Genomic DNA, 22,295 nt, shown 5'->3' with positions numbered 1-22,295 from the left:
ATAAGTGATAAACAACAACTTGAATAAAGTTATGCATGTGTGTATACATAGGCTTATTTAATTTGTTTAGAATATCTTACCTTCATAGTAAACTTTAAACCCATGAGCACTAACTGCAAAGTCACTTGTCAAGCGCAGCGAGAACACAGATTTTGTACTTGTCACAGGTGGAGGAAGATGAAATCCTGTTAACCTACAAAACAAAATAATACAAATCACAGTTAATTGAAAAATAAAACTATGTTACAGGATGTTTTTCATTTCATCACTGAAACCAACTTAAAACTACGTATTTTAATTACTTGAGAAAATATGAATTTTCAGGGGTTTTCATGTACAATAAACTAGCAAGTACATTGGCTTGAGAAAAATGTGCTTGGAAGAGGTGATGGTAAGATATAGATAAAAATTGGACTTTAAAAAAAGATCTAGGTTATCAGTGGATCAACAAAAAAAAAGACAATCCATTTTGTTTAGGATTATGTTCAAACTTTTATTGAATTATTCATTTTACAGAGACTTATGTTTGAGGCGTAATGGTACGACGAAAAATAACTGGGCCATGATTCATAAAGAAAGATCTTTTGAAGTGAATTACAGGCTTGCTAGGACGTTGATGATTTAGCAGTGTTCTGGCTGTTGCTGTTCTTTTTTTTGCTTGTTTCTTTTTAAATTAAATCCACTATATGTGAGATACAGATAAAAAGACATTTGTGTAATAGTGCTGCTAATATGCACTACTAATAGCCAAATTTACAAATTCTTTTTGTTTGATGTACTTATGACAGCATTTATTTTTTTTAAATGACTTAGATATTATAGAAAAATACACTATTCATGGTTCACATCAGGACAACAAATCCTACAGTATTTTCCAGTCAAAGAGAGAGTTAAACAATTTTGTTATGTAAGCTCACCAGCAAAATATGGACACACTTTTAGAGCCCAGTTTGTTTAGTATTGCAAATTGTGTAGCAGCTTAGGCTGATTTTTTAAATTAATTTTTATCATTAAATTGTTTTCAAGTATTTGTAGCTGAACACTATCATTCATTATTTTTGATTACTGTCATGACAGTTATGAAAGACAAATAATAAGGTAATTTAACTCACAGCATGATTATCAAAATTAGAAAAATATAATAAAAGTAGAAATTATGTTTCAAGAGAGTTATATACAAATCTATATATGTCTAATGTCATTAGTGCATATATCCAGAATTCTGCAGTTGGTTTTGCCATATTTTCATTAAAACAAGACTATCTGAAATAACTTTTGTTAATAAAGAGAGATTGAGTATTATTCACAGAATATTTGGGATATAATAAGCACATTGTTTATAGTTTAATTGCAGGAACATATATTTTTTCAAATAATAAAATTTAATAAAATTTTTACTTCTTCCACATAGGCATACACATAATTATTTGACAACTCAATATAAGTTAATTTATGATTAGCTTCTTTATAACCTAGTAAGTACATTAATTAATTGGTAAATATAATCATATAAAAATCGGCTGACCAACATAAAATCATGACAATAATTTGAATAGATGTTTAATTAGCAGCACTCTGTTCAACTGATATCTTTGAAGTTAGTTTGGGCCACAAGTATGTATCCACAGAAAAGAAGTATAAATTTATGTAAAAGTATTTAATTTTATGGGAGGTGCATATGCACAGTTTTGATGGGGAAGAGATTTTTAAGCTAAAGATTCATTAGCATGGCAAACATTATGGTTCCTTTACAAAACAAAATATTATTAGAGCCACTTTATACCATTTTGCTTTCAGATACATGACATTTGTCACCATCATTATGCTACATTTACTTGGAAAGGTACAGACTTCTTTAATTTTATTGATATACTGAAATTTACATGATATATGCAGTTCTTTACTTGTGGTTTAGTGGATATAAAATGAGAATTTTAATAAATAAGAATTAAAAGCATTCTTCTATAATATCACAATAAGCTACCACAAATTTTCAAAAAGAAATTTAACATATTCTGCTCAAACAATTGAATTCATTTATTAGTGTGATAATCTGAGTATTCCTCATTGTGTACTGCTGCTCATGAGCTCAGGGTTTAAGTTTCATTTCTATGTAAAGTTCTACAAAAAGTCATTAACATTAGCTAGAATGATTTTCTTTCCCGTTTAAAATGAAATATAACAAGTCCATAATAAGTCCATAATAAGACAAAGGTATCAGGGAAACAGTAAAATGCCTATTTTTATATGTCTTATTGTCACTTATTTATTTAGAGCAGATGCTACTAGCTGGTTACCTGTAAGAAAGTGCCCTGATAAAAGTAACCTCTAGATGGAACACATGGAAAAGTAGCTGATGTCATCCATATATTAACAACACTTCAAATTTCCTCTGGTAGATGAAAGATTCTGATTGGTGATGATTCTCCTCCCTGTCCCTCCTCTCTCCCTCCTTCTTTCTTGCCTCCCCTCCCTTCCCTTATCTCTACATCAATTTTATCTCATGTTCCATTTGCGTACTTTATTTCATTTATATAAATATTTTATTAAAACTCAAAATACCTAATAAAGTGAAACAACTGGAGACCAGGCAATATTTCTTAGGGATTCAAAATACACATACATCTTGTGCACACTGCAATCACTTCTTTATGTTCTACTACTTTAGCATAAACAAACAAACAAACATCCTAGGGCAAATATGCATTTATTTTTTATTTTTAGTTCTTACGCTCTTTACATGTTTGATTCTAGAAGATGTTCATTCAGTATTTTCTCAAATATATAATAAAATTCCAAAAGTAACTTATACTGGCTCCTGTGGTAATGGCATCTAAGGTACTATCCCTACAAAGAGTTTGAGAAGAAAATACTTCTTTATGTCTCAACTCTAAAAAAAAAAAAATTAAATTTGGAATAGTATCCAGTTGTAGATTTGATTGGAACATTTGATCAAACTGTTGCAGAATGGAAGTAATTCAATGAAAGTACAAATGAAAGTAATAAAAGTCTGCAAATGTATAGACTGGAATTCTATAGCATGGAATTCATGCATGCTTATATAAAAATTTGTTTTGTTCCCACTGGTATTTTCTCAAGCTTGACTGGTTCTTTATGCTCATAGGAAATGAATGCATTATGTCAATACCAAGTAGACTTTGAAGTTGTGAATTGGAAATATGAAATTATCTGGGTGATAATATGAAATATCTGGTTGAGTCAATAGACTCTTCCGGAAGTACAGAAAAAAGGTTAGAGACTGCTTTATTCATTCAGATCTTCTACGTTAGAAAAAAATGAGATGTTCTTCCAAACAACATTTAAAATGTAGAAATTCTGAAACTCCAGTAGTAAAAGTGGTGAGATTTAGTATATCATATGAAGACATAAAATGTATTTAGGTTTTAGATAGTATTTGCATGGAAATTATGACACTTTGTAAAATAATTTCAGTAACATGAATCTGGCAGTGCTTTTGCAATCATTCCACTGTAAAGAACAGATATACTTACTTAACTGAGAGCCAGACAAAAGAAAGAGTACATGAGATATGTTTAGAATCATGTATAAAGAGCCCCAAATTGACCCAAGACAGAGGAGAAAAAAATCATCATCACCATCACACACTTTGGCAAAGAATTCATTCTGCTGGTTATTCATCATAACTAGCACCTGGAACAACTTCCATCTTTCTGATGTAAAGCAAAGCAGCTGAGAATCCAAAGAGACATCAAAAAGGTGAGAAAAAATGAATAAAAGAGAAAAGGTGTAGAAATGAGGAATTTTTGCACAATTTTAAATGTACTGTCAATTAGGTTTGGGTTTGGTCTTTTTTTTTCTGTATTTATTACTATTTTGAAAGGAATCTGTATACTTTACTGTATACTGTAATGTATTACATTACTGTATACTGTAATGTGGAATGTCAAACTGAAGACTGCAAAACACTGTCTTAAGCCTGCAGGAACTTGTAAATATTCTGTTCACTGTTAATATCCTGGATGCAAACAAGACCATGTTAATAGTGCATGAATGTTTTGGTTGTCGCTGAGTGATGCGAGCACACCCAAGGTCAGGACAAGGCTGTCAGTAGGGAATAGACTCTGCCTTTATGTGCAGATGCAGGGAGCAGGGCAGAACCAGGACTGGTGACCTGAACTAGGCTGGGATTATTCCATACCCTGTGATGTCATGAGGAAGGCCATAAGACTGGGAAGAATTGGACAGATGTCAGCTGTTTCTCTGGGATTGCTGGGCATCAATTGGAAACATTGTGGGAAGTTGTCAATGAGGCATCAGTCTGTAGACAGCTGTATTTTCAGCTGGGCATGAATTGGCTGGTGGCAAATAATTGAACTGCAGATCTACCTTTCTACATGTATATATATATAATTATCATCACATTTTTGTTTCCATTTTTCTTTGTATCTTAGCAAGTAGTTTTTTATCTCAGTCCTCAAATGCTTAGCTTCTTGCTGCATTAAGACAAAATGGTTAATTAAAATACAAAAAATATAAGAAAGTATGATTGTTTGAATATTTAAGAAAATCTGCAGTAATACTTTTTATTTCAATCAATAAGAAAAAATTATATGATTACTTTATTTCAAACATTTCATTTTCATATATATTTAATGGAAAAAATATGGCATGTAACTTCATATTAATATATTTCTGCACATTATAGATTCACAAAATATATCCATACAAGCGTTAAATAGTTGAACATCTGTTTTCTTGTTCTTCTTTTTAAAATGAATTTTCATAAACCAATAGACCCTTACCCAAAACATAATTATATTCTCTCTTTTTCTCAGATTTCTGGTTCCAAAGTCTAAGTTTCTTACTGGAAATTCTGAAATTTCGTCACTGATTTGTTTTCTACCTATTTGGTAATTCTTGAGATAAACCTGTAGTTATTTATCAGGTGAAATGTTAGTTGCATGCAAAGTAGCTAAAGTTCTTAAGGGAAGACACAAGCCCTTAGGGAAAGACAAGCTCTCACATATAGTATCAAATTAAGGCAACATTTTCGTAACTGTAAATTTAAAATGATGGAAAACAGTACTGAATTTTTCATACAGAGAAACACCTTGATAAACTGCTTACTTGAGTGTCAGTGTGGTATATCAGATAATTGCTGTTCAACAAAATAATGATTATCCTTTTAAATATGCAGTTTTAAAACTTTTCCTCCCTAGATCCACACACTTTTAGCTTATTTACAGTTCATTACTGACTTTCAAATGTAGTTCATTTTGGATATTTCATTTATTATTTTTTATTAAATTGGATAAGGCAAGGATATTCGCATCTTTAAGTCATAGAATATTAGAATTATTTGGGTTGGAAAAGACCCATGATCTCATTAAGTCCAACAATTACTTAGAACTATGAAGACCACAGTGTCCCTAAGTGTCATATCCATATATCTCTTAAATGACTCCGGGAAGCTAACACTTGCCTGGGCAGTTCTGGACTAAAGGACTGAGCTAATTTCTGAGCTAATGTGGGAAGTGTAAGAAATGTTTGTCACTGATGTTTATACAATAATACAGAAACATAAAATATATCAACTTATTATAACTTTGCAAAATTAGTTCTTTATAAACTATGAATTTTAAGTTTTGTATACACCAGTCTTTCAATTTATCATCCCAGACTCTGACTGTCAAATTAAAATTAAATATTTCCCCACTGACCTCTAGTTACCCTCTTTCATGATAGTGTGAAATCTTGCATTTGTTTCATTCTGGCTTGTAGCCTTGTATATTTTCTTCCCTGGTAATTTATCATAGATAAACGTATCTTATGTATGAACACTAAACTGAGCATATACTAGTAGAAAGTTGCAAAAGCACAGCATACTAAATATTTAAGGAGAATTAGTAGTTAATCATAAGGGAAAAAACAGGAAATTCGAGGAAATATGCTTTTAAAAATTGAAGCATGCATGTTGCCATTAAGATCTTTGATATCTATGGCATTGAATACATTGTTTAAACATCCATGATGATTTTATATTCATGAAGGAGTTAAGAAATTAAATTACTTTTAAAAATAACATATCTGGAAATGTTATCTAAGAGTATATCTCTGGTTTTGTGTAAGAACCTCCAAGGTCCATATCTCACACACAAGGTTGTACAGGTCTTTCAATGTCATAATGTTGGTTATTGATATCAGCATAATTCTTGAGATTCAACACTAGCCATTGTAGCCTCTTTTACCCTGTGTTCACTGTAAACTGTAATGAAAGCTACAAGAGAAAGAAGCAGATTTGTTCCAGACTTATTTTGGACTTTCCATGCAACTTAAAACTTTAATTTAATCATATTATATACATACATAGAAAAGTTGTCCAACTAAAACTATAAAATTGCACAGGAAAGTAATTGCAAAAAAGATTGGCTTAATATTCCAAAATATTAATTACACACCAAAGAAAAACAGGGTAATTCAGATTGGAAGAGACCTCAGGAGGGCTCTAATCCAGCCTCTTACACAAAGTAAGGTCAGCTCTGAGGTATCAGGTTGTTGAGGGCTGTATTCAGCTGAACGTTGTAAAATCTGAGGATGAAGATCCCAGCCTCTCTAGGAAATTTGACCCTTAATAGTCTATAAAATATACTATGTCCGATTCAAATTCTTCTGTCTACTAGCAGTCTCTTTCCCATGATATATGTGATCTTAAGTACAAGTATAAAGTTACTTTGTAACTTTATACACTTATTGCCACAGTATACCAAAGTAGGAAAGTACTTTTCTTCATGGTTAAGGAACAGAGGACAAGAAAAAAGACGCCAAGATTCAGACTTGCAAAATCCCAAGTCTTCATATGGAGAAAGCTCTTTGTCACAGTCTTTAATCTAAAGAAAGTAGAAATTGGAGACTAGAGGGGAACAAAACAAAGCTCAGAAGAAAATATTAAGGCAATGCAGAGAACGCAGAGAAACACAATCTCTAACATGACAATATGCATGCAAGGAAGTTTGAAGGTGAAGCGGTGAAGGTGATAGATTTCAGTACATAGCTTCTAATAAGAATGAATGGAGTTTATTCTTTACCAAAGTAAAAATTAATCATTTTGCAAAGCTATAAACCTTTGTTAGCACATGCTGCTATTTATATACTGTGAAATCAAATAGTTTTTGAGAGCAAAGAACTACTGCTTATATTATGCATATACATTTAAATATGTAATTATTTGAGACTCTCTTAGGCAATACAGGCAATCAAATCAGCAGCATTTTCACAATGACGTAATTCTGATTTCTCTAATAACTATCAGAGCTAAATTAGTTTTAATTTAACTGTTTGATGTGGACTTTTCATACACATATTCTTGGATCTATCTATGCACCCATGACATTCCAAGTTTTCATCATAACAGGCTGAACCTAAATAGCAGGTTCCAAGAACATCACAGGCAAAAATGTCAAGGAGCAACAGTTTCTAATCTAAGACAGGTTCAAATATGCTCCAAAGGACTTCTGATGGATTGCATCATGATGGAAATAAAATCACAGCTCACATTTTTAGTGAATTTTGGATACAGAAATAATGACTTACCCTTTTGCATTTTTGGCAGATTTGTTTAACTATTTTTCCATCAATGTATTAGAAATTAAAGTAGTCTCAAACAACTGAAATTGCAATATGTTCATTTCTAATCCTTCCTACTCCAAACCTTTTCAATTGTCTCAATATTTATTCTTCAGTAATAATCAAATAATCAAAGATCATACTCTTGGATAGCATTCTGCTATACTTTTAGAAAATAACTATTTTAATTTAAAAAGCTATCCATTTGTACATAATAATAAAAAAATCCCATGAAATTTGAGAGAAAAATGTCAATTTTCTTGTTGAAGTAGTTTGTTTACCAATCCAAAAGTTATAAATCCAAAAATTATTTATCAAAGCAATTAAAAAGAGCTGAAACAGTAGTTAATAACCAAGCAGTACATCAATGAAAGAATTGCTGGTTGTAGAAGGGACAAAAAATCTTGTGATTCAAGAAAAAAATTCTAGCTAATTTGCTTGATTTTTATTGTAACTAATTTGAGACTCACTCTATAATTTGTGTGTTCTACATGGGCATTTGTTTCATGTTTAAGCTTTTGGTAGCAGTAGAGTCTCTGGGAAAAGAGATTGTCCGACAGCTGGTTCCAACCATTTCCAGCAGCTTCCATCTGGAAGACACCAGGTAGTGGTGCCTCTGGGAAAGCAAATTTTCAAAGGGGTAATATGCTGATAGGCAACACGAGGTTTCAGGAAAAAAAAAAAGTACTGTGGTTTAACCTCGCAGGCAGCTAAGTATCACACAGACATTTATTCACTATTCTCCTTCCCAGATGGATGGGGGACAGAATTAAAAACACAAAGTAGAACTCATAATCTGAGATAAAAACTATTTATCCAAACAGAAAAGGAAGAGAAAAAATAATAGTAATGGTAATAATTCATGATAATCATATATATATACATAGTGAAATTGCTTACCACCATCTGATCAATGCCCAGGCAGACCCTAAGCAGTGGCTGGTTTCCCCAGCCAACTCTCCACAGTTTCATAGTTTTTACATAATCACATATGATGTGGAATATTTCTTTGGCCAGTTTAGGTCTGTTGTCCTGATTCTATCCCTTCCCAGTTCCTAGTTTCCTCTGGACTCTCTCACCCCCCTCAGTTTGAGAAGGTGAAATGTTCTTGGCTCTGTACTGCACTACTGAGGAATAACTAAAATATTGTGATGTTGTCAACATTGTTTTTCTCCTAAATTCAGAACATAGCACCATACCAGACATGACAAAGAAAATCAATTATTTCCCAATGAAACCAGAAGAGGAAAAAATGTGGGAAGTGGCTCTACAAATGCCAGTGTGAGAAAAGAATAAGGGTAAGAAAGTACTTCAGACACTGAAGCAGATTTTACAGTCTGTGGAGATCATAGTGGTACAAATATCTACACTGTGGCCCAAGGTGGACCCAGAGTGGAGCGTTGGGAAAGTATGAGCTGGAAGGAGAAGTAGAGCAGAGCTATCAACCAATCACTGCTCTTCTTTCCTCATCCTTCCTGCAACACCCAGGGTAGGGGATGATAGAGGAGATAAGAAATAATGAGTGTAGTTGAGCCAACAAAGTGTGGGATAGGGAACATGTGTTAAATTTGTCTTTGTTTCTTGCCATCCATAATTTATAAAAGAATTCCAATTCAGATATGAATAGGAGAAGCCCCTGTGTTTTTATATGCCTATTCAATCAGTTTAAAACAAGTAAACATTTGCCTTAATAGCATATAAAATAAACAAAATAGAGCAGAAAGGTCTAACAGTGCTCAAGTTTAAATCTCACTCAAAATGTTAATAGAAATGCATTCAAAAATTCACTGACAAATCAACATATGATTTATGAAGTAATTAATTTTTGTGAAAATGACACTTTTTCCCTGACAAAATGAAAAACTATTCATGTAATGATCACAGGGCAAAGATTAAGATTTTTAATTGAGCAGCTGCTTTTAACTAAACAAAAAATTATTCATGAGGTTTTGGCTTAATCATTATTTTCTTCACAAATTAAATTTCTAAAACCTCCCAGTATCCATTACTAATGTGAAACTTTAATTAGACAGTTCTTCACTCATTTTTAGCATCATAAATAAAAGAAGATTTAAAAATAATTACTTTTCTTATAACAGTAAATTTAATTTAACACATCAAAAATAGCCAGAAAATTTTCAAATTTTAAGTGAGAGAGCCATATCTCACTACCATATGAAACAATTTTTAAAAATCCCTAGGAAAAGTTATCAGAATAAAACATATTTCAAGAATTACTTCTACAGCTATCAAAAATATTCGAGGTCCTTAAAGTAACATTATTATTATTATTATTATTATTATTATTATTATTATTATTATTATTATTATTTTAAATAGTGAAGTACATGTTGCTTATTTTAAGCCTCTAGCTGAAACATGATAATGTTATAGTGTACTCTCCTCCTAAAGATGTGTTAGGATGAATGCTACAGTACTGATCTTGGAGCTTTCTAAGCATCAGAAGAGGGAATTCTGTTTCTTCCATGTTACTCATGGTTCTATCATTGACTTCACAGTTCTTTGAACACTTTTGTCTGAAATGAGTCATCTAACCAAACTAGTGAAGAACTTAAAAATTTAAAAATAAAACCAAGTTAAATCAGTTAGCAAAGGGAAGCGTATAGACAAAGGTGTGTCCAATGAGTGACAGAATCAAAGGAAAAGATCACTCAGCCAAAGTCAAAGGAAAATAGGAGAAAGATTTGCTTCTTTAAGTGATAGCAAGTTTTTAAATGAGTTGAATTATCTTTTGTAACTTTAACTTAACTTGTGAAAATATCAAAATAGTAAAAGGAGAGATGCCATATTTTAGTTATCACCATTGTATGTACTGGGAATGTCCAGAGCATCTTCAAATTCTACAAGAGCTTTGAAATTTATCTATGAAACAATGCCTGTGACATTATTGTCATCATGTTATTGCCGTTCTGGTAAAAAGTTAACATTGTAGTAGGGAAGGCAGGTGAAGGAGGAAAAGGTATCTGCATCCAGTTCTCAACTGCATGCGGTTCAGAATCTGTGATTTTATATGGAAAAATTCACTTTCTTTAAATATAGAGACATCATTGCGTAACAACAACAAATAGAATAAAATAGAATAAATAACTTCAGAGATGGAGATTCTTAGCTACTAAAAAGCCACAGCAAACTTTTCACATTTCTACAGTTTATAACAGGAAGGTTAAAGCATTTTTAAAGAAAATACATATTGAATTAAAATTGAAAATGAGAGTCCTTCCCTGGGAGAAAAAAATAAAAATATAAAATTCAGACTTAGAAAATGTGGTTTTTCATTTCCCTAATCTCTTTTCAACACAGAATATCGGCACAGGTAGACAATTTATTTTTCTATCCTCACAAAAATAAAAGGCAGATTTTCTAGGAAATGCGAAAATCTCCTCTCAGCATAGTTAAGTTTCAGATTTTCAAATAAAATTACAGTAAGTATGATTTTAAAACTGTACTCTCTTCAGACCATTCCTATGATATGATGGGAATAGGAATAAATAGTAATGATAAGTGGAATTATTTCTTACAGAAAAGACAACAAACCACTTAAATCTAGTATAAACAGAAAAAAAAGTCAGGCAAGTAATTTTAACCTGTACACATCAGAAATTCTAAGTCTTTCTTCAATTTATTTCAGAACTCCTTGCATAATCACTGGATAACTTCACAATCATCTCCATGGGCTTTGAGTCTCATCTTTAGTTCCTTTACAGTTCAGTTCTATATATTTCCATTAAAATAAGAGGTATCTATAATCACTGAGTAATTGATACCAGTCTTCTTACTTTAATATACATAAAGGACCCCTGAAAAATGTAACTTGTCTGAGACAAACTAGCTAGCACGTAGAAGTACAAAGCTTTTTAGTTATATAGATGCTTTTTTCTAATAAATGATAAACATAGGTAGTCATTCCAAAAGTCATTAGTGTTGGAAGAAAAGGTAGTTTACCCATGACAACAATAAAAGCACAAGTAGAATATTATTCTCAATTTCCTGTATAGCTTGACAATATAGTTCATAACACCATTCTGTGATGAATAAATTGCTCAGTGTAGTACCATTGTTCCAAAAATTGAAAATGTTTCTCTAATATCCTTAAATGTTAAGAAATAACTAGAACTATTCTTGCAGAAGTAACTAGGTAATTACATTTATAGTTTTAACAATACACTTCTGTGTACCTGCACTGCTCCACTCTTAAAGACAGTCCTTTCAAAATAAAGTATTGCTTCTTCATACAAAGTAAGTTCTACCATCATCACTAAGAAAAGTCCATCATGAAAAATTATTTTAGATTATGTTCCGAGAATTCAACATTCTACTACACAGATAAATGCAATTTCATGCTTGCAGTACCACAGTCATTTCAGAGAAGTATTTTTCTTAGATTGTGACTTTTGCTGAGATTTTTTTAAAGTCCTTTACATAATGCTGGACAATTCTGTCAAATGCAGTTTCAAAGCTCAGTATACCAAAAAGCAGAAGTCTATCAGGATCTTGTTTATTGCAAATTACGTGAAGCAATATCTCAGGAATGCACTATTGTGCAAACAGAAACCAGACTGAAATTTATTTCAGGGTGTATAAAAGCTTCATTGAGTACTTTCTGTAACTTTCTTTAAGGCAATTATAAGATTTTAAAAAAATCTTCAAGTGTGATAATTTCCTAGACTGAATTTAAAGTAGCAAATAATAATAATAATAATAATAATAATAATAAAATTAAATTAAAAAAATACGATAGGAAAATTAAATAATAGTGATCTTGGAAATACAGAACAGAAAATGATAAAACAATTTTCTTAAGAAATGTGGAATGGAATAAGAAATTGAATATGAATTTTTTGATGGTGAAAATATTGTGAAAAAAGAATTCAGAAATACATTTAAAGCTAATATTTGAGGAATAAACCTAATCAAATAAATTGGTTTTCATTTAAATAATAAAACAGAGAATTAATTTTTTGCCCTATCCATAACCTTAACTACAATCTTTTAATACACATCAAGATTAAGCCATGGAACATAATATTTGTATATGGAAACAGAATTATTTATAGTACTTTATAAAGGATTTCTTTTGGAAATAAATAAATAAATAAATAAAATTGTTTATCCAGTGAATAACATTTTTTCTATCATCTTTGTGTTTGTTTTTTTTTTTTTCCCCAATGAAAGGGTTTGCTTGATTTTCTTCTTCTTTGGTTGGTATGGGTGAATATTATGACTAATAATAAATTTATATACAAAATAATTTTTAAATTCTAAATTTAAATAGACTTTTGTTTCATATAATTACTAGAAATCCATAGAGGACTTAAAAATAATTAACAGATACCATGAGAAACATGATTCGTTTTCATATGATCTGCTTTAACTTACAATGCAGTTGGGTCTAGGCAAAGAATGTTTTTGCAGCAATTAATAATCAAACGTCTATGAGAGGCAATTAGCTTGATTAACATGTCCCTGAGACCTTTTCATTAAGGTTGTGTCTATGGAGTCAGTAATATGCAGATTCTGTGAAAACAGGTTACAAAGAAATAACAGTTCAATACTGCAGAATACTTTCAGCAATTTACAAACAGGTACACTCAAAGTGATAGTATGAATACTACAGTATACAAAAATTTATATTGTAGAGAGATTCTGCAAGTACAAATGCTTTCACTCAAGAGTTTTGGCAGTAGTTCCATTTTAGAGTTTGTCTGGGTTTGCTTTATAGAATCTCCCTCTTCTCATTTCTGTCATGTCTTACTCAACACCTAAATTACTGATATTACAGAAATAAATGTAACAAATGCCTATCAGAAACATTATCTGCATACGTGCTATCCCTTCACAACACTCCCCATTTTTTACTTCATTTATGCCAGAGGGGAGAAAGGGGCTATAGAGGGACCTGGATAGACTGGATTGATGGGCCAAGGTTAACTATATGAGTTTCAGTAGTGCCAAGTGTCGGGTGCTGCATTTGGTCACAACAACCCCAGACAACCCTATATGCTTGGGGAAGAGTGGCAAGAAAGCTGCCTGATGGAAAGAGAACTTGGTGTATTGATATACTGAATACTGAAGTTGGCTGAATATGAGCCAGCAGTGTGCCCAAGAGGCTAAGAAGGCCAATGGCATCTGGGCTTTTATCAGGAATGGTGTGGTGAGCAGGACTGGGGAAGTCATCCTGCCCCTGCACTTGGCATTGGTGAGGCTTCAACTCAAGGACTGTGTTCAGTTTTGGGCACGTCAGTAAGAAAGGACCTAGAGGTTCTGGAGCAGGTCCAAAGAAGGGCAATCAGATTTGTGAAGGGCAAGAGAATGTGCCCTATGAAGGAACTGGGGCTGTTCAGTCTGGGGAAACAGAGGCTGAGGGGAGACCTTATTGCTGTTTTCCAATACCTGAAAGGCAAGCATCTGACAACAAGAGCACGGTGACACAACAAGGGGAAATGGCCCCAAGTTGTGCCAGGGTAAGTTTAGGTTGGCTATCAGGAAAAGCTTCTATACAGAAAGGGCTGTTGAGCACTGGAATAATCTCCTCAGGGAGGTGGTTGAGTCACCATTTCTGGATGTGTTTAAAAAGCATTTGGATGTGGTGCTCAAGGACATGATTTAGCGGTGGGTTGTTAGATTTAGGGTAGTATGGTTAGGTTGTGGTTGAACTCGATGACCTTTAAGGTCTTTTCCAACCTGATCAATTCTATGATTCTATGATTAGTGTACTTGCCCTTTTCATTTCACTTATTCTAACAGCCAGCATTCTACTAAAAATACAAGCTCTGAAAACTCTGTGCTTATTACTCTAGAGTGCTGTTCTTATCAACTTTTTTAATAATACTGAAAAGGATTTTGAGAAGATCTATTTGCAATCTTTAGCAACAGTTATCTTTATTGGTTTCTTGTTGGCCATAGATAAGAAGAAACAACATTTGACCAAGAACAGATTTTTTTGTGTAGTCTTAAAAATAACTATAGGGATAAGGAAAAAGTTTACAAGGAATGTTCTCTGTTTGCAAAATGCAGTAAGTTTATATATTGCTTCAGTACTGTGTTTAGACTGGCATACAGAAAGTGCTTTAAACTCTGAGCAAGAAAGCAAATCCTTTTTATTTCATAGAAAATTCTAATGTAGTTAAACATTGGATAAATTAAACTTTTCTCTCTCTGTAAATTTAATATTTTTTTAATATTAACCAGTATTTAACAAAATTACTTCAGTCTTTTGTATAGATTTTAACAATCTAAGTTTCTGTCACACCTTTAGAAGTAGGTTTGTATTACATGTACATTGCAATGTGAAAATGGAAGCACACTGGATTAATGTAGTTTGGTCAAGGTCATATCAGGAAGTCCTATAAATTCATGTCTTCTCCCTTTTGTAAGCTAGCATTTTCTTTCATCAGATTTAGTTAATTTTTTTACCTTTCACCTTCAGTGGGTATCTAGAAATATAACATCTTATCAAAATATACCCAAGAATGTAGCTTATTTGATGTAAGCAACTGTTCTCTCTGTTTTCATTTTTATAATCAAAATGCTAAATATTTATTGCTTCAGTGTATTTTCTTAATGAAGTAGTCTTTTCAGATTCCAGAAGATAAATTCCTCTCCTGTTCAAAAATCACATCTCAAGTCCAAAAGTCTTGAATGTCTATCATTACATTCTGCTACATTTATTTCATTTATCTTTTTTTTTCTCTTGCCTACAGGTTTTGTTGTATTTACTGCTGTATGACCACGTTTTCTAAATTCTACATATTATCTCGTGTATATTTTTTTAGGTTAAATTAATTCAATTCCATTATCTGTTCCATCATTTTCCTCATTACTTGCTGGTGCCATTGTTCCATATATTTAATTGCCATTACTCCATCATCAAGTCTGCTTTCTCTCTGATCTTTTTTCCTTTTTCTCCCTTCCTCCTCATTGATTTTTTACTGGAACTCAGCCCTTTTCTTTTTGTCTCTCTCCCTTTATTTATTTATTTATTTTTAAGAGAACGGTGTTATCCTACTTGTTTTTTTTCACTGGCCCATAAATTCTCAAGTGAAATTCTTTCCTTCCTTCAGTGTTTTCTCTTTTCATGCAAATAATGAAGAAAGCTATAGAACAGTGGCTCGGCTTAATGAAAAATCAATGACAGAGTGATCAGTGATTTGGAGGTATTTCAAAGTGCTGAGTCCTTTATTTGATTCTAATCAACTCATTGTTTCTGCTCTGGTTGCAAATCTGGAAAAAAGTGAATAGCGGTGAGAGAAGAAAAGTACCTTTATTTAGGATGTAGTAAAAACAGGTTGAGTGGAAAAACCTCCAAGTTACAGCTGCCTCTGATGATTACGGAAATATTTTATGTTCAGTAAAATTCCACTAACTCTCAACAACTTTTGGTTTATACTAAATAATATTTAAACAGAAGAGTGAAAAAGTAACATTGCACATTTCTAGTTGTCAGTATTACTTGGGAATTATTTCAAGTGTTCTACCCTGAAATACATCTTAAAGGCAAAATATCCAAATAATCAACTTTACTTTGACTCTGCCAAATTTAAACTAAAACCTCAAAAAGACAATTTTATTCTTCTTAATTTCATTATTAATTACTGATTGTGCTAGCTTGAGTAATTTTTATTGTAGCAGGTGAAAAGGATAGAATATTTTGGAGGGCAAGTCTAATGATGGGATCTGAAATGGTAATAGTATAAGACAAATGATTTGGTAAGTGTCTCTATATGGTTTTTGTAAGCAAGAAATTTTCCACGAGGCAGAACTTACAAAGAACATGAGGATATACATACATAAACCAACATGGAGCTACATGCAAGAAAACTGTCTGGACTGACAAAATGCTATGTTTAGGAAAACTGTGCTATGCACTGCAGCACTATAGATAACCTAAGGATAAAGGAAGTGTGAAGAGAAAGAGAACTTAGATTTATTATAAATAAAAGAAATCCTCTATGCAGGAAATCCTGTAAACAGAAACCCTGACATAGAGGAAAAGGAGAAAGAAGGTAGCATAACAGATCCCCCTCAAAATAAGGTAGCCAGTTTGGCTGGGAGATAGTAACTAAGGAGCATAGATATAAACTACCAAAAAAAAAAAAAAAAAGTGAATGGTAAGGTTAGAATTTTAAGGACCAGAAAATGATATTGTGCTGATCAGAAGAAAAGGATTACTGTAGCTACCAGGGTGGCAATATGTGACATACAACAATGGCTATGCAATGTTAACAGCTAAGACTAAATGCTACCTATTTGACCCAGACTTCATCTGCATTGAGCTACTAAAAAAAGAAACACATATTCAGCATATCTAGATGAAGAAGCAGAGCAACTAAATAACGGCACTATAATTTTCTGTTATTGTTATGTAAAATATATATATATATTAATATATAATTATATATATATATAAAATATATATATTGTGATATATAATGTATTGTTATATATTGTATATTGGGAGGAGAGGAGAGGAGAGGAGAGGAGAGGAGAGGAGAGGAGAGGAGAGGAGAGGAGAGGAGAGGAGAGGAGAGGAGAGGAGAGGAGAGGAGAGGAGAGGAGAGGAGAGGAGAGGAGAGGAGAGGAGAGGAGAGGAGAGGAGAGGAAAAAGAAAATAGAAAAGAAAATAGAAAGAAAATAGAAAATAGAAAATCTTTGGTACTTATTGAAAGTATATTAAATACCATGCTCAGGAATTTCTTAAGAAATAGGTGTACTAACAATTATATAGGTTGTAAAGTAAAACACAAGGATATGTCACTACTGGGGTTGTCATTCTCTCAGCCACCTATATATACATCATATCACCAATACTAACTGCATGTTTTAAAATTAATTGCTGTCTCTATATGAGTGAGTAATTCAGTGAGTAATATGAAGAGTAGTCAGTGAAAAACTCACGTAGTTAGTCCCTTATCTATTTTTGTGCAGTATCCAAATCTTGCCTTTTATTTTGTCCTAGATATTAAATCAAGGCCTGAAGGAATCCAACAGGCCTTCCTGGCCATGATCAGCTTCAGCTGCAATTCCCACTTGCACCTACACATGGGCCCTAGGACTCTGTTGCAGTTCATCCCCAGTGTCCAGACTATATACTAATTTACAATCTAGGGTTTCTGGTCCTCAGCTACCTAACTGTCCCTATCTGCTGTATGAACATTCTGGTCCCAGCTGGGAGAAAATATAAATACTCAGAAGAATGAAATATGCTGAAAGCTTAGTCAAACACAATAATATTATTTTTTTCTGCAAACTGCCTTTATTTTTAGGTGTTAAAAATATGTTTTATAGAAATATAAATACATATATAGTCTTCTCAGCTTTAAATTATTCTCAATTTTCTCTATTTATAGTTTGAGGCAAATATCTAGCATATTCAATATGCTTGATCAAGCATATACAATAAAATAAAAGATAGAAGTAGATATTTGGGCACTTTCTTTTATGGCCATATCTGACATTCTTTTCTTTCATTTATGGTTGTTTAGCTGCCATTTAGTGCCATTTTTACCAGTTAAGTCTGTTAAGCAATTAATGAAGATAGTTCATAACTGAAAAATTCAACAAGATTCAAATCTGAGGAGAAAAATAATCAGAGATATACAAATCTGAATGGGAATGGAGTCAGTGACCATGAGCTTCACAAACAGCCCAACTGTGAAATTTCTTTATGTCATACAGAAACCTCTTTCAATAAGATTAAGGAAATGATGACAAATGAAATTTGATTATGTTTTGTGAATGCAAACAGATAAAAAATAAAATACACTGTCTTCTCACCCTTCCCATTCTTTTCCCAAATCTACTGGATGTTATGCATTTGAAAAACAGAATTAACAACCTGCACTTGAGATGAAGAGTTTAACTGTTCTGATTTTCCTCTAGTAATGTATTACCTACTTGTGAAGAACAGGTTCTGGATTGGAATTCTTCCTCTCTTTATTTTTTTTACATTATTATCAGTAAATCAATACCTGCTATATAATATTTAACATTATGAAACCCTATCCCTTTTCTTCCAAGGCCATGAATCCCTGCTTCCACAGGGATTTCCACAGGAAATATGGTCGTGCTTCCTTTTCTTTTCCCTCAGTTTGATCAGCAGCTCCATTGCAGAAATTTTGGAGCAGGTCCAAGGAGGGCCACAGAGATGATCAGAGGGCTGGAACTCCTCTCTTGTGAAGAAAGGTTGAGAGAGCAGAGCTTGTTTACCTTGGAGAGAAAAAGGCTCTGGGGAGACCTCATTGTGGCCTTCCAGTACTTGAAGGGAGTTTGTAAGTGGAAGGGATACTCACTTTTTCAACGAGCAGACAATCCTGTCATCCAGTGACAGGATAAGGAGAAATGGCTTTAAACTAAAAGAGGGAAGATTTGAATTATAAGTTAGAAGGAAATTCTTCACTCGATGGTGAGTCACTGGCACAGGCTGCCCAGAGAAGCTACGTGTGCCCCATTCCTGAAGGCTTTCAAGGCATGATTAATCTAGTGGCAGTCAGATCAAGTTGTTGGCAACCCTGCCCACAAGGTCCCTTCCAACCTAATTGATTCTGTGACTGTGTGATCCCTTTTTTAGAGCAGCATTATGCAAGCGAAAATGAAACTGGATGCTTCCTGAATGAGAATATATGCTGCATTCTTTATCATGATAAATATTAGTAGTAAATATATGAGCAATACGATTTACACTGCTATTGAAAATGTATCTCACTCAAACTACAGCTTTCCAGAAGTGGACATTTACGTCACGGCTCTGAATGATACACTAATAAAATTATATTCTGGGATTCATTAAGCTCTTGATTTTTCAAATAATTTTTCACTCTTTTGATCCGTTTGTGTGAGAAGATTCTTACAGACACACACAAAACAAAGAAAAAAACATTTTTTTCCCACTTCAAAAGGAACTGTCTTTTTCTAATCTCTCTAGAGATCCTCTTGTCACAAAAATTGCAAAAGTTCCACAAGATCATGTAGGCTGAGATTTTCACTACCTCTTTTTCACTTTACATTCATTTATCCATGACTGTATGTTTCTTAATTCATTTTGTAGAGACAATAACTTTTATGAAGGCTAATTCTTTAGTACATTAAATAGAATTAAAGCACAAATAGATTATAACAATCTTAGAATAAATAGATTAGAACAATCAATAAGGACAAAGCATACCTTATAGTCTAAATAAGAAATAATTCACAATTTAAAGGCATTTAAGATTAATTATATCCCCATACTTTTTAAATACTTGAACAGGAGCTATATTTCAATAATATTTGTTATTTACCTTGTCCTAAAGTTTGCAGGATGAGGATGCCCATCATATAATGATAAATAATCATATTCTTCTTCAAGAGCAAAAGACTGAAAGACAATCTGTATTCTGTTTCTTTCTTCTGCTATTATAACCCATGTACAATTTGCACCATTTGGATATCCGTATGGGAAGCCAGGGCTTTCTATAGTGCCATTCAGTCCTTTTAAAGTTCCACCACAGGTATAAATAAATCCTAAAACAAATAAACAAACAAAGAAACAGAAGTTAGCAATAAATAAATAAATAAATAAATAGAATTAAATCACCTTCTTTAAAAGATATAATTTCAATTCATGGTTTCTATAAATTTATCAAAATAATTCTCACCGAACACTGGGTTTAGAAAGGTGAAGACTGTATTTTAATATAAGTCATGGAAACTAAATGCAAAGCAACCATAACACAAGTGTTTCCTACACTATATAACACTATATAAAGACATATGGTGGTGTCTTTGTAAATTGATGTAGACAACATCTATGACTTAATATGAGACAAAATATTTGTATTGGTTCCTTCTTTTTTTTTTTTCTTTGTAAAAAGGATGAGAAGACACTGCATAGTCAATGACTTTCTTTGTTTTGGTGCAGTTCTGCTACAGATTATACCATAAACCTTCTGCTGCTCATACCCAGTTCAGCCAGGAAGAGACTGAAAGGATATTATGAAGAAGCTTTTTCTGAACATTAATTCTCTTTTATGAAAACTGTGCACTTAAAGGCTGAATGTCAAATCACCATCTGTTACAACTCTGTATTATCTCATGTAAAGAAGATCAACTGTGTATTTGTAACCAGAAAAAAACCCAAACTTGTGTATATTTAAATAAAATATTAATATGAACAGTGAGCAGCTTATATGTTGATAGCCAAATGCATCAAGATTGAAGGACAGAGCTGCCAATAGATTCCCTTTAATATGAATATCCCAAAATTTTTAAAATAGTTCCCACATTCAAAAGTCAGATTTTCTTGGAATACTAGCAAATATTTTTCTGCACAGAGAAACTCTTTTCTAAGGAAAATAAAATAAATGAAACAACTATAATTAGAAAAACATGCCCCCAGGTTACTGAGTACTCATGGGTTTTTCTATGCTCTTGTTCTCAGTCCTAAATCTCAGTTACAGCAATTCTTAATTGTTCTATGTCCTTATATATATATGTATATACATACACATAAACACACATATATATTTGTTTCTGCAGCCCCTCTCCAGACAACTGATCCTTTAAAAATTTGATCGGTTCCCCTGCTTTGGCTTTTATGCCCCAGAAACATTTCTTCCTCTTGCTCAGAGCAAGCAAATTCCACTAGCAGGGAGATTTCATCTACAGAGAGAAGCAGCTGCTCAGCATGCTATTTCATAGATACGTGAATTATACTTCATAACAAACTACAAACAGATGAGATGTCATTCTCTAATTATGCACACATGTATATATTTGAGCTCATTAAATCATCTTCTTTATGGCACATTCACAAGTTTGCCTTCATGTTGAGCATTTAAATGTACAGAAAACTTTTCTCTGAAGTAAGAAACAGAAGTCTTTTAGGATTTTATACATCAAATTGTTACACTGTAATGTAAGTTTTCTTGACAACAGAAGAGAGGCACAGTTTTTTTTTATCGCACTTTTCTTATTTATTTTCAGTATGAGAAAATATTCCTAGTATGAAGTGTGATTACTAGCTTATTATCTGTATATCACAGATATGTAAAACAAAGATTGAGTGGAAGATCTTCTTAGAAAGTTATTAGGGATTCATTTGCCTCATCTATACATGTAGTAAATTTTAACTATCTTTTTCGTGCCAATCAGCTTAAAGAATATATTTTCACATCAGTGACTACACCTTCATTTGTTCTTTAGCATTCATTGCTAAAAGTCTGTTTTATTTGTCACTTTTGACATCTCTCTTCCTCATTACTACTTTTAAGTCAGTTTTATATATTTATATTATTTATTGTTTAACCTAAGTTATTTTATTTAGGATTTCAGAAATAGTTTGGAATGATGTTTTTTGCAAAACTAAATATAACTAAACACATCATATGATCCACTTCATAGAAATCTCGCTGTTCCTCCAAACACAGTCATTGAAAAAGACATTTAAAATAGCTAAGTCTCTACATATATCAGTTTAACTTCTTTTCCAGAAATCTGTTGTTAAGGTCTACTTTAATGACCGTGATCTTTTTCATCTAGAATTCACAGCTAGGATTCAGAACAAAATTTGCTTGCAAACTCTTTTCATTAAATGCAAGACTTTATTGAAAGCATGAGAAAAATAATTTGAAAGATTTAAGTTACACTAGAAAAGAAAAATGATTAGTGCGTTAAGTGGGAAGAGGTTCAACACC

At 32.5% G+C, this 22,295-nt stretch overlaps 1 protein-coding gene across 3 annotated transcripts in view; it reads right to left on the bottom strand.

The window, feature by feature from the left end:
• Positions 1 to 22,295, bottom strand: part of CSMD3 (CUB and Sushi multiple domains 3) — a gene marked incomplete at both ends in the record, with an annotated part of 527,537 nt that overhangs the window by 429,777 nt on the left and 75,465 nt on the right. For all 3 annotated transcript variants that reach the window (XM_079533061.1, XM_079533062.1, XM_079533063.1), the window contains 2 exons: positions 81 to 193; positions 19,902 to 20,124. In XM_079533061.1, the coding sequence (XP_079389187.1) occupies positions 81 to 193; positions 19,902 to 20,124 (336 nt within the window). The remainder of the gene's footprint in view (positions 1 to 80; positions 194 to 19,901; positions 20,125 to 22,295) is intronic.

This window comes from Tetrao urogallus (genome assembly GCF_951394365.1).
Source record: "Tetrao urogallus genome assembly, chromosome: 3".
Taxonomy (NCBI): Eukaryota; Metazoa; Chordata; class Aves; order Galliformes; family Phasianidae; genus Tetrao; species Tetrao urogallus.
This window is presented reverse-complemented; position numbering and strand designations above follow the sequence as displayed.